The sequence below is a fragment of the Trachemys scripta genome, chromosome 5 (assembly GCF_013100865.1).
Source record: "Trachemys scripta elegans isolate TJP31775 chromosome 5, CAS_Tse_1.0, whole genome shotgun sequence".
NCBI lineage: Eukaryota > Metazoa > Chordata > Testudines > Emydidae > Trachemys > Trachemys scripta.
In genome coordinates this window covers 10,705,548-10,719,111 of record NC_048302.1, presented here as the reverse complement: position 1 = coordinate 10,719,111, position 13,564 = coordinate 10,705,548, and the positions used below count along the sequence as shown (strand labels likewise).

Sequence of the window (13,564 nt, the reverse complement as noted above, 5' to 3'; positions counted from 1 at the left end):
CACGGGTTTCCACCATGCAAAAGCCAGGTAGAGCCTTTATAGAATCTGGTGTGCAAATGTCGTCTTTGTTTTATCTTCACAGTTGGACTGTGGAAACATCAGCCTGCATGAGGCTTACAGAAGTTAATATATTACCTTTTACTAGGGAGCAAACCCACACGCTCTGGCGACCTCAGAGTCACAAAAGGGGGAATTTGCTTCTCATCTTGGATTTTTAACCAGATGGGACAACGTACTCCCCAAAAAATAGCCAGGATACCTTCGATAACTGGTTTGCTGCCTTCTGGCTGGAAAAAAAAAACAAAAAACACACAGAGTGCAGTGTTATGATGGGCCTAGGGAATCAGGTTCCATGTGAAGCTGCAGGATGAGTTGAGATAAGAGCCAAGTCCTGCTTGTCACATGGTTAGTCCCGGCATTTTAATGAAGGTATCAGCAAGGGGTAGCCTCTGGCTAGTACAAGCCCAGCACAGACCATTGGTACGTACTTGACTCACTAGCCCGCTCTGAAACGCCCGCTGCACTGTCTTCACTGCTACTCTTACCCACCCCAGCTGGATTCAAGTTAGCTGGGGTAGGAGAGCCCAGGCACAGACAACCCTGGCACTCTAGCTCACAGACTGAGGAACCAAGTCTGTGCTGGAGTCACCAAAAAGGGTCTGCTTAAGTCCTGGCCTGGATTTTGCAATCATGGAGTGGATTGCTGACTACACTGCAGGGCTACCCTGTAAATTAAGGGGAAAGGGCCCACTCCAGTACCCACTGATGTCAGTGGAGGTTAGTGGGCCTTGCATCAGGCCAAAATCCTGTTGTCCTTGTGTAGCGTCCTTATTGTGGCAAAACTCTTAATGACTTAGTGGAGTTTTGACTGAGTACAGATTGAGAAGCCCATGCTCCCCCTTTGCAGATTATTTTCCCAGGGTTATTTCCTTGAGGGCCCTATGTGTTCCCGTGAAGGCAGAAGCTCTTCACTGTGGAAGAGGATGAATGAGTCAGACCTCGAAACCAGGGGATCTTGGGGGACACACCAGAAACAAGACCCATTCACTCCGAGGTCCCTTGCCTTCACACCGGCCCCTGGCCCCATGACCCATGCCAGGCTTGTGCTACCAAGATCTACCCTGATTGCTGTTGTCCCCAGAGGTGCTTATTGGGGGTTTCCCTGTGTTGAGGAGGATGCTGAAAAAGTTACAGCAAACTTGAGCACCAATGACCATGCGATTTCCTCCCTTGGGTTGGGGGAGGTACAGAGTGTCCTGGGACAACGCTACCTCCCTCAGCTGATGATTCTGGATTCTTGTGGAGCTCTCCGAGTAGGACTCCCTGTGATGTAAAGGAGTGAGGTGGCAGGGAGATCACGCTGCTGAGTCAATAACTCCTCCCCTTTTCAGGACTCACCTCACCTAGATCTGAGGGTTTCAGCTCTCCACCACTCTTGAAGAATGGGACTGTAGAATTTGGCTGTCATGCTGGCTTTTTTATATTGTAAAGACTCATGTTATAACTGAAGAAGCACACTCCACCTTATACATTAATGTACACTCCTTTGAAACCCTATGTTCCACAGCTCACCTGCAGTATGTACCAACAGCTCATTGATGCCCCCTCCTGCTGTTATCCTGCTGTGCTTTTCAAATAGTTCTGTTTGCTTACATTTCTTACCTGATTATAGGAGAGTTGCAGATTCTCTTGGTCAGCATAAAAATAGTTATACGTCTTCAGTAAAGAGTTAAGTTGATCCCTAGAAGAAGTGATCACAATGAGACTATTAAAAATCTCTAGTACCATAAAATCCAGATGTCAAGGTCAATATTTTCAAATATGGTTAGACTTCTAAATCCCTATTTAGATTTCGGGAGTACTCAGCTCCTACAATCGCACTGGCACCAGTGGTAATTGTGGGGCGATCGGCACCTCTGAAAAAATCAAGCCATGTATTCTGGTGCCTAATTATTAGTTTAGGCAGCCAATTTTAAAGCAGCCAAGTTTGAAATGTTGGCCCAAATACAGTAATTTAATGGGAATGGACACTTTACAATAACAAGTATACTGTAAAATAACAAAACGTCTTCTTCAGTACAGTAACAGGACTGGGAACAACTGATTCCAAAACTTTTCTGCAGAACTCTGAGTTTGCTGCAATTAGAAGTGCTTGCTTGATAATTGGAACATTAAAATTGGGGAATTTACTAGCTCATGAAAAAATAAGACATTTTGAAGACTGTCTAATCTAGAGCCTGGAATAGGCCCTAGTTAAAATATTGCTTATAAATCAATATAAATAGTTTCTCAAACCATTTGCAGGGGAGATGGCAGTCGGGTGTTTAAGGATACATCTATATTTGAGCTGCGAGTTGTGATTCCCAGCTTGCGGAGACATACCCGGGCTAGCTCTGCTCGAGCTAGTGCCTAAAAATAGCAGCGCATCTGTGGCAGTGCTGGTGGCCGGTCGGACCAGCTGCCCCAAGTACAATCCTACCTGGCCCCCAGGATACTATTTGGGCAGCTAGAGTGAGTCACCATCCATGCCACCACTGACACACTGCTGGTTTTAGGCACTAGCTCAAGCCGAGATAGTGCAGGTACATCTATGCAAGCTAGGAATCATACCTGCCAGCTCAAAATGTAGATGTACCCTTACCCTAAGTGTTCTTTGTGCCTTTAACAATCTTCCCCTTGAGCATTTTATGTGCTGGAGTTGCAGTAGTGACACACTATTTACAGTTGAGAGGACACTTCCATTCTGAAACTACCAGCTTTCTCCTGATTTCATAAATTCTGCCGTTTGCTGAAAATCATCCTCAAATTTTGACATTGACTTCAGTGGGGGCGGGATCTCATTCATGATATTCAAAAACAAAAAGGTCGAGAATGCACTAGCTTGTGCTTTTACCATATGCAAAGGGACTTGAACTCATGACCCTAGGTTAAAAACACATGTGGGGGCAGCCATCTCTGCTAGCTCCAATACTGAAGGAGCAGATATGCAGAGTTTAACATAAACTAGCACAGAACAGGGCTGCTATACACACACAGGCCACTGTATGATATGAGAGAATGAGAGAAGGGTATATTAATCAGTTACACATTACAGCTTTGTGGCAGTTTGTTAGTGATTACCACACATGCTGTTGGAGGCATATTTCCCTCTGGAATATTGGCCTGCATTTTTCTATCTATTTCTTTAAAAGGACTGTGTAACAGGGTGGTGGCCAGGAGGTCCTGAGCCAATCCTCTGTTAGCCCAGCTCCAGTTAAGAAGAATTAATTGGGGCTGAGTATGCCATGCCTAATTGATAGAAGGGAAGCACCTGTGGGCCTCATTAGCTATCAGGGGGCTATATAGGGCTGGCAGGAAGCCAGTGAAGGGAGGGGGAGAAAGGGGGGGAGGAGCCAAGGGCTGTGCATCCCTGCTGGCTGGAGAAGCTAGCAGTCCCCCACTCCCCAGCTTGGAGCGGTCTGTAAATAGAGGGTGGTGGGAGCTGACACTGTAAATAAAAGGCACTGGTGATTGCACCCAGAAGAGGTCTCAGGCTGATTTGTGGGTGCAGGGGCAACTGAAGGCCCCGTGACAGATAGTTTGATAGTCAAGATTTTAGTCTGACTCAGTACCAGCGCTAGAGAGTAATTTGCACTTTGTACTCAGATTATATTAATGAGTAGCAAAGCAAGCAGGAAAATTGTGCCTTAAATAAATACTATGGTTCATTTAATTTGCTTTGAAGAAATTCTCTTTGGCGAGAGGAATATTAATGGGGGGTTGGTAACTGTATGTTTATCCTGCCTTCATTTGATGGAGCTATTAAATAACTACACGAGCTCTCTCATTTTTCATTTGCTTGCAGTTACAGAAAGATGTATCAACTCCACATTCGGGGGAATGGGCAAGAGAATGAGAAGGAAGACAGCTGCCCTTCCAATATTTCCTGGACAAAGACAAACGTCAGACCTAAAATAGAATGCCAGTCAGTGATGAGCACAGAATTCCCTGCAATGAAATCTAGCAATGAAAATATGAGGGAAAACAGACTGAATGTCCCTGGTCCGGCTGCTTGAGGTTATTTATAGGTAGCTGGCATTGAAAAATGGCAGAGGAGGAAATAAGTGTTTAAATGCCATTGTGTCAGGGTTTAAACACACTCCCAACCTAGAAAAAAGGAAAATACTCCAGGCCAGAATGGGGAAGGTTCCAACAACATGTGCAGACCCTTTCTGGTGAATGTTTCTTTCTTCTTGAGTGCACATCTTACAAATTGTGTCTTATCCCAAGTATCACAGACACGCACGCCCTTTTGACATACCAGGCTCTTGAGATGGAGGGTGGGTGTAATGGTGATAGTTTTTTACACAAGTTTACCATAATTTCTTTAAGACTAGAGCTGTGCAATAGGTTTGCTGTCAAAACTTAAACCCAGGAAAACTCACTAGGTTTCAGGCTATACTATAAACTTGAAATTCAAACCATCCATTGAATGATTCACTAAACATTGGTAGGAAATTGGAGGAGGATTTTCAGCAAATGGCAGAATTTATGAAATCGGGAGAAAGCTGGTAGTTTCAGCTGATGATTGCTTTTAGGTTCTGGGTTTGATCAAACCTGAAAGTGAAAGCAAAACCGGAGGTACAAACCCATGCAGATCACTGCCAGAAGGCCTAATCCGTTAAGCACAATAAATATTAATAAAAACCTATTTGTGAGCAAAGCAAACACACAGCATCTGCAAACTCACCCAAGTAAACAAATGGTATGTACCCATTTGTTGAAAACATACTGTACACATCTACTCTTAGAGTTATTTAATTAATCCCTTTGCCAATAATGATTTACAGAAGGAGTGGAAAGTTACAAGGATCTATTTATAGTAGTATCAGGAAAAAAAGTGACATTTAAATCAAGCACAGGATCATACAGAACAACAGATCGTTGTGTAAATATTAGAACAACTGGTCCCTAGTTTACCAGGAACCTAAAGAAGAATCACGTACAATATTTATATATTGTTAGGGCCTTGCAGTGTACAACCCTTCACAAGCAAGTAGAACGCTTGGTGTTGGCAATGGGAGTTAACTGTATTAATCGAGAACACCATATGTTCCTAAATAAGTGAATAAGGAAGCCTAATGTGAAAGACTAAGGGACTGATTTTGAACAGTGTCTCAAATCGGCTTCCCATTTTCCTCCAGCAACTATTACTTGGATGTCCCTCCAATGTGATTTGTGCCTGCAAATACCAGAAAGCACATACAAATGATCAACATATTGATGGATAGTAGAACCGATCAGAGGATCACAAGTTTGTTTTGGGGCAACTTTCAAGGTTTTGACATTTGTTTTTTGTTCTGCAGTGACATGAAAAGAAAGCTTTTCCAACATTTTCATGAAAACAGGATTCTGTCGAAATGTCCGTTTTCAGATCGAAACCTGCGCTTTTCAGTTTAGGAAGGGCGGGGGGAGGGGAGGTTGTGTGTGTCCAAAACCTGAGCTTTTCAATTCAGGGGGTAGGGGGAGAGAAAGAGAAAAACTCTTCCCGACCCCCTTTTAGACACTTGCCTGGGATGTGGGAGATCCAGATCCAAGCTCCCCCTCTGCCTCATTCACAGCAGATTCTCATCCCAGATCATTCTGAATCAGGCTTACCAGGGACTTGAACCTGGGCCTGCCATGTCCCAGTCCAGAACCAAAACAGCATATTTTGACTTAGTTTCATTTACTCAAAAATATTCCAAACAGCTCTATTGGACTGCCTACTGTGACATCATAGTGGGCTTTGTTGTCTCTGGAAAGGGGTACTCTCCCAGGAACAGGATCAAAGCACTAGTCCATCAGCACATTAGGCACTGCAGCCTCATTCGGGGAAGCATAGATTTTGGCGGGAAGTAAGAGATAGATACGATGATTATTTTTCTCCCAGTCGTTCAGCTCAGTTTGTGGACCCATTTTGCTGGGCTCTGTACAGACATGAAGTAAAAAGACAGTCCTCGCCCCAAAGAGCTTACAGCTGAAGATGAGAGGCAACAAAAGTCGATATAACTGAAAGCAAAGATGGTGGACAAAGAGGATGAGGGTGAGAGTGATGGGAACATATGGCAGGGTAGACTAGCTATGTACAAGATTTGCAGTCTTTTACTTTAAAAGGTATTAAAGAATAGATGGTGGGGTTCTGAAAGACAGGAATATTTTCTCTTCTGTCTGTTCCTTCACACTGTCTTGCTGCAACTAAAGTAAGAGGCTTCTTTGAGGTTTCTGCCATATGTAACAATGTTCCTGTCTCTGTAGCCTACGCCACTCTTCCGTTTGTTTTCAAACCCCATTTTAAATGGACTTTTCTTCCTTGCCCTGTCTCAGTTTCTTCCTCTGTTAGTATTTAATTGTATTACCCATCTCTGCACATGCAAAGCATTAGGTAATACAGTTTCTCTGAAAGATACTAAACAGAATAGCATTGTACTGTACTTTCCTAAGAAGGATAGGACTGAAATGACTCCTGAAGCTAATCTCTTCTTTGGTGGTGCACCCTTTATTCAGTAGCAGATTGAAGTATTAGGGCCCACTAAAGTCGATAGGAATCTTTCCATTGACTTCAGTGGGCTCTGGATTAGGACCTTATTGTATGGATCAAAACCCCTGTTGACCAAAGTGATCCCCCCAAAAATAATTTTTCCAGCAGCTCCACCAACTGGAGAGCAGTTTTGGGGCCCTAGGGTTTCGGCTAATCCAAGCAACCGTTAGCTGCCATTCGTCCTTGCCTTTAATCATAGTAAGAAGATTGGTGAAACCACTTCCCTGTATTTGAAGTGGATTTGCTTGTCATTCGTCCTTTGTGTCCAATCAGCCAGGAAAGAATAGTGAAGGAGTATCCACTCGCAAGATGTTTGAGTCACCCCAGAACAAAATAAATAGAAAGCTTAAAATACAAAGAGACATGAAACCAACCATGACAGATATGGCATTTTCCTGCAATATCCTTGGGTGACCGTATCGAATTAAGTTTAAGTATAGTTAGGGTCCCTTGTATGAAATGAATGGTTTAGGTATTATTGTGGGCCAGGATTGTATGTAACCTCTCTCTAAGGGGGAAGATGGGATGTGAACCCTGGAAAGTGTTATGAATTTCAAGGGACTACACTGACCAACAGGCCACACAAGAATGCACTTTGGGACAAAACATTGTCAAGTGGTTTGCCTGAGGAATTTCTAGGGGGAGGGCAATACAGACCCCCAGCTTTTTGAAGCTATACCCTGAGGAAGAGACCATTGTCTGCTGATTAACTGTTCCCAGAGTCTGATGATCACAGGCCCAAATTGTATAAAGGAAAGACTTATCTATTCCTTGGGGTGGAGGGAGGAGGTACCAGTTCTGTGCTAGACTGTTATGAAATTGTAATAACAGAAAAAAAAAACTTCTCAGGTTTGAAGGACTGACTCCTACCAGATCCCTTGCTGGAATTGGGGGTGATCTCTGGTAAGCTGCAGGTGCTTTTATTGTTTTTAAATGTCTTCTCTGCAATGCTTTCACCTTAATAATAAATGTGCTTGCTTAGAAAGGGGTAACTTGTGGCTGCAGGCAATTACAGCTGCTCATAGCCTTCGGCAAGTTAGCAAAGCACAGACTCTGGCCTGTTTGCATAGTCTGGCTTGCAGGAGTTAACACAGTGTAGGCAGGGTACTGTGCAGCCTGAAAACCTCTGATCAGGAGGGAGACACACACATGTCTTTACCCAAATGAGGTGAAGGCTGAGGAACCGGGAGCCTACAGTGGGTGCCTTTGAGAGCCACAGAGGGGGAATGTTGCAATGTTGCCCTGAGCCGGGACACAAACAAGCAAGCAAAAAATTCCCTGTCATATGACTGACGACAACTAGGGTCAAGAATGTCTTTGATCATGCAGGTGCAGGGCCTCAGAAATACTGGAGGGTAAAATTCAGCACTTTTTTCAGAAATATGTAGCATTTGAGCTCCTGCTGATCCTGAATGCAAGAATCTCCAAAAAGTCATGAATGAAAAAAATCTTTTCATGCATTGAAAGCTTTTAATGATGGCATTTTAATCTGTGCATAATGCATCCACCTGGCAGTGGTGACTCAACTGCTGGGAGGTTGGTCGACGGGTTCCTTTCTGTGAAGGTGCCAGTTCCTTGCTGGAGAAGGGATGAAGAAGGAGTTTAACAGCTCTGGTCTGACGCTGAGGGCCATATATGGCCCTTGATCCATGGATGCTGCAAGTCTTATAGACAGCAATGAGAACTTTAGCCATGGACTGAGAGCACGGCATGATCTTGTGGGGGTTACTTTTGCGATTGGCTCTATATCAGGTTAAAAGAGAGACTAATCCTGAAAAATCTTTACTCAACTTTTAGTCAGCGCTTGCTCAGGCAAAACGCCTGCTGACAGCTGTCTGTGGGAGTTGGCATAAACAAAAACTAACACCCTCAATATTTGCCCTGCATCAGTGCAATAAACAGCGTGACTAAAACTGTGCAAACCATTTGGAAAGAAAATCGCATAGGGGAACTTTGGTAGCAGATCAGATTTACTTGTTTGCTGTGCTTTCTAGCAGACTGTGGGACCTTGGAAAATAGTTTAGAAGACCAAAATGGACCTGATTTAAGTGATGTTAGTTTTCTTTCCTTATTAAAATATATACAACTCACTAGATACTTGTATACACAGAGTGGTTAAGATTTTTCAAGTTGACTATAGGCACCAAATGAGTTACTCCTAGCAAGGGACATAAAAGGCAGTAGCAAAGACTCTATAAATAGACTAGGAGCAAGAAAAAGATGAAGGAAAGCATAAATCCTTTCCTTGGAGGGGAAGAGGAGCTAATAATGGATGGCATCAATGAGTGAGGTGTTTAATGTCTATTTTTCTTCAGTCGTCACTGAAAAGGTAAATTCTGACCAGATACTTAACATAATATTAACAACAAGGGGGGAAAAGAACAGGAGTACTTGTGGCACCTTAGAGACTAACAAATTTATTAGAGCATAAGCTTTCGAGGGCTACTGCCCACTTCTTCGGATGCATATAGAGGAATGCAAGCCAAAATAGGGAAAGAACAGATTAAAGAATATTTAGATAAGTTGGACATATTCAAGTCAGTAGGACCTGAATAAATGCGCCCTAGGATACTTAAGGAACTAGCGGCAACAATCTCCAAATAATTAGCATTATCTTTGAGAACTCATAGAGGATGTGTGAGGTCCCAGAGGACTGGAGAAGGGCAAACATAGTACCTATCTTTAAAAAGAGGAACAAAGAGGACCAAGGGAACTATAGGCCAGTCAGCCTTTCATACCTGGAAAGATACAGGAACGAATGATCAAATAATCAATTTGTAAGCACCTAGAGGATAAGATTATAAGCAATAGCCAACCTGGATTTGTCAAGAACAAGTTATGCCAAACCAACTTAATTCACTTCTTGACAAGGTTACTGGCCTAGTGGATAGGAGGGAAGCAATAGATGTGATGTATCTAGATTTTTACACAGTCCCGCATAACATTCTCATAAGCAACTAGGGAAATGTGGTCTAAATTAAATTACTGTAAGGTGGGTGTACAACTGGTTGAAAGATCTTACTCAAAGAGTAGTTATCAATGGCTGGCTGTCAAACTGATGTGGCTGGGGAGAGGGTGAGGTTATCTAGTGGCGTCCCATAGGTCTCTTTCCTGGGTCGGCTACTATTCAGTATTTTCATTAATGATTTGGATGATGGAGTGGAGATTATGCTGATCAAATTTGCAAAATGAGACCACCTGGAAGGGGTAAGAGGGCAGGATTAGAATTCAAACCAACCTTGGACAAATTGGAGAACTGGTCTGAAATCCAATAAAACCAAGTGTAAAGTAGGACACTTAGAAAGGAAAAATCAAATGCACAACTATAAAATGGGGGACTGACTGGCTAGAGGTAGTAATACTGAAAAGGATCCATTGATTATAGTGGATCACATTTTAAATATGAGCCAATAATGTGATGCACTTGCAAACAAGGCTAGTATTAAGGCATGTGTCATATGTAAAATGCAGGATGCAATTGTCCTACTTTACTCGGCATCGGTAAGGACTCAGCTGGAGTGCTGTCTCCAGTTCTGGGCACCAGACTTGAGGAAAGATGTGGACAAATTGGGGAGATTCCAGAGGAGAGCAACAAAAATTACAAAATGTTTAGAAAACCTGACCTATGAGGAAAGGTTAAAAAAAAACGGAGCATATTTAGTCTTGAGAAAAAAAGACTGAGGGGAGACCTGATAATCTTCAAATAGGTTAAGGGCTGTTACAAAGAGGATGGTGATCAATTGTTTTCCATGTCCACTGAAGATAGGACAAGAATGGGCTTACTGGGCAGCAAGGGAGATTCAGGTTCGATATTAGGAGAAACTTTCTAACTTTAAAGGGTAGTTATGCACTGGAATAGGCTTCCAAGGGAGGCTGTCAAATCCCTATCACTGGAGACTTTTAATAGCAGGTTAGACAAACAACTTTCGGGGTGGACTAGGTTTACTTGGTCCCGCCTCAGTGCAGGGGGTTGGACTAGATGACCTCTCAAGGTCCCTTCCAGCATGATTCTGTTATGCCTGTGTTTTCTGTGGGCACCTTTAATGGGCTCTTTATCAAGAGACGAGAACGTGCTGTGCATGCCAGCCAGCTCATTTCACACACCCTTTTGTTCTCTCTCTTGATCCAACCCTTGGGCAAATTGAAGACAATGGGCTTGTGTTGTGGAGCACCAGGCAGGACAGTACTGAAAGAGGCACGTGTAATAACAGCAGATCCAAGATTACGGCAATGGAAAGATACAATATGAAAGTTAGATCTGAAGTGGTTTTAGTCAGCAAACACTATTCTAATGCCTCATTCATTTCCCTCAAAGCAGAGACACTTGCATGGTAATAGAAAGATTGAAAAGCCTCTGCTTTGATCCAGGTCTCTCAGCCAGTTAATTAGGCACACGTGTATTTACAAGAAGCAAAAGGCTTCGGCTGGCTTAGTGCCTTATCTGGAGCGCATGTGTTTGTGTGCTGTGCTCACAAAATTTAAATTGCTTAATTACTGGTGAGACCTACAGCACGGTGTCCTAAAGCAGAATTATCATAAGGGGATTGATGACTAAGCAGGGAGCACATAGGAGGTAATAATTATGTGCCGTGGGTAAGGTTCTGATGTCCCTGTTTACGAGTAATTCCCTTGAGTAATGCTATTGAAATCAACAGGCCCACACAGAGCAAGGTGCTACTGAACCAGAGTAAGGGGATTTGAGTCTGGGCTGATATTTGAAAGTATAAACACTAAGAGACAGTGTGTGATGGGCCTGTGCATAGGGAGTGGGGGAAAGGACAGTCACAGCCCCTGAACGTGCTTAGGGACTGCTCCCCCTGTGAGTCCCCTGGGATGTGCATCATCCAAAAGGGGCTCAAAGCAAGGCAGGGAAGAGGTGGGGCAATGGATCCCATTTCTGTCACGCTGGCCCACATATGAAGCCAGGTACTACCTGGGGAGGAGGCTCTATGTCCTAAAGGACGGTGCAATCTCTGCAGTTGCCTTGTGCATCAGAAAGCTCAGGGTTTAGTATAATATCAGGAAAACTTCCTGACAGCAAGATCTACCCTATGACTGTGGAGCAGTCTGCCAAGGGAAACAATGTCAGCTCCATTCCTGGAGACTTTTCAGACTTGACTGAACAAACATGTACATTCGTAGGAAGATGGAGCAGATGACCTGATAGGCCTCTGTGCATCTCTCATGTAGATGATCCCATATGCAAATATATGTAGACAATTTGGAAAAAGATGTCTGGTCCAATTTTTCAAAAGAGCAAGGGTTAGGCCGCAAAACCCATATTTAGTCCCCTAAACTGGACTTCAGAGGTGCTGAGCATCTACTTCTCAAACCCTGAAATTGAATTTATGCACCCATGTTAGAAAATGTTGGCCTCTATGTCTGCGTACAAAAGTCAATCAAAAAGATGAAAAGCCCAGTTCTGTAAGACCAGTGTGTGTGAGTGCCTGTTGACTTCCGTGGGAGTTGTGTATGCAGAGAGCTAGTAGGATCAGGCTCTCATCATCTGTATTATTATTATTATTATTATTATTATAGACGCAACACTTCTCCTTTACAGCATCTAATCTTAATGAATAAGTGGAACAGATCATTACCAAAACATTCAATATTGTTACAGAAAAGTTACCTGGTAATGTACTTGTCCTCACTGATGGAAATAGCAGATGGTAGATGTTGCGATTTCATAGTCACTTTCTTCATTTATTCGGATTAGATGGAACTACATAAAAGGAACAAAAGTATTCATCATTGTTCATTACATCTCTCTATTTGCAATGTAGTTTCACTTAATGTGCTACACTTGGAAAATGTATTGGTTTTTATATACTTGGTTTTTCCTAAAGTTTATGACTTGACATTAAAATGATGTCATTTTTCCTTGATGGAACACAATATATTCTGTGCTAGCACTATAAAGGAGGCCATTCCCACTATATGTAGGACTATTACTATACATAGTCCATACAGTTCCTATAATATAAAGGAACTATATGTACTATGTATAGTAATACTCCCAAATACTACAGCTTACAATGGTGTTACTAATTCAAACGATTTGCAGCAACTACTCTAAAATACTTTAGTATTATTTTACGAGAGAGGCTAAATACCGGGATGAGCCTAGAATCCTTGGCACAGCATAGATTAGCTCATGGACAACTGATGCAAAGTTGCCTCAGGTCATGAAGTGAAAGTGTCCTAGCAAGTAAAGCTGAACCAGGTTCCTGTGGAATTGGATGGGAAATGTAGAAATTCCAGTTGATCCAGTGGAGTCCTGTGGCATACAAAGTCAAAAAGCAGAGGTATTAAAAAGAAACCAAGGATACTAATTGCAACATTATCAATTGCTTTCCTTATAGCTGTCTCGGCACTGTGTAAGCTAGACCAATGAGATTCCAACAGTGAATTCCTGGGAAGTATGATTATGGAATTTTGGCTGCTCTCAATTCATTCCATGGTATTAGAAATAAAAGGCAGGCTGAGTGTATCCTTTGTCAGTGTTGTGGTGCATGGACAAGAAGAGATAATAAAGTTAAGAATGTAAATCTCTCAAATCTCTAAGGGCTAACTTCAAAGATCCTTACTCAGCTTTTACTCAGTCTATACTCAGGCAAATGCCAATTGAAGCCAATTGGTGTGCATTTGTTTGAGGAATGAGTAAAAACTGAATGTCTAATGCTGCTCTCATTTATACCAGTGTGAACCTGGACCAATTCCATTAAGATGTGTGGAGTTATTCTGCATTTACAGAGCGGATTCTGACCATGAGTAAGGACCTAAAGGATCTTTGTTGGCCTGATCCAATTCCCATCAAAGCCAACCAGAGACTTTTCATTCACTTCAACGACTGTTAGATCAGCCCTTGTACGAGCTGGAGGCCACAGAGTCCAGGTCGAAGGAGGGTCTAGGTGAACCAAGCTTTACAACTGCAGTAATGAATGCAATAAAAGCATTTGAAGAAGCGAAGTTCAGAATGGCCAGAAATGAGAAGTGGGGAAATTA

General features: G+C 42.7%; 1 protein-coding gene across 2 annotated transcripts in view; it reads right to left on the bottom strand.

Moving 5' to 3' along the window:
* Positions 1-13,564, bottom strand: part of RASSF6 (Ras association domain family member 6) — a 32,486-nt gene that overhangs the window by 13,980 nt on the left and 4,942 nt on the right. Inside the window, exons 1-4 of one of the 2 annotated variants that reach the window (XM_034772811.1) lie at positions 12,673-12,835; positions 12,189-12,281; positions 1,663-1,741; positions 136-287 (exon numbers count right to left, since the gene is read on the bottom strand). In XM_034772811.1, coding sequence (XP_034628702.1) covers positions 136-287; positions 1,663-1,741; positions 12,189-12,262 — 305 coding nt within the window. In that variant the 5' untranslated portion in view covers positions 12,263-12,281; positions 12,673-12,835. Of the gene's footprint in view, positions 1-135; positions 288-1,662; positions 1,742-12,188; positions 12,282-12,672; positions 12,836-13,564 lie in introns of those variants that run through there. The other variant, XM_034772810.1, reaches the window with a different exon arrangement.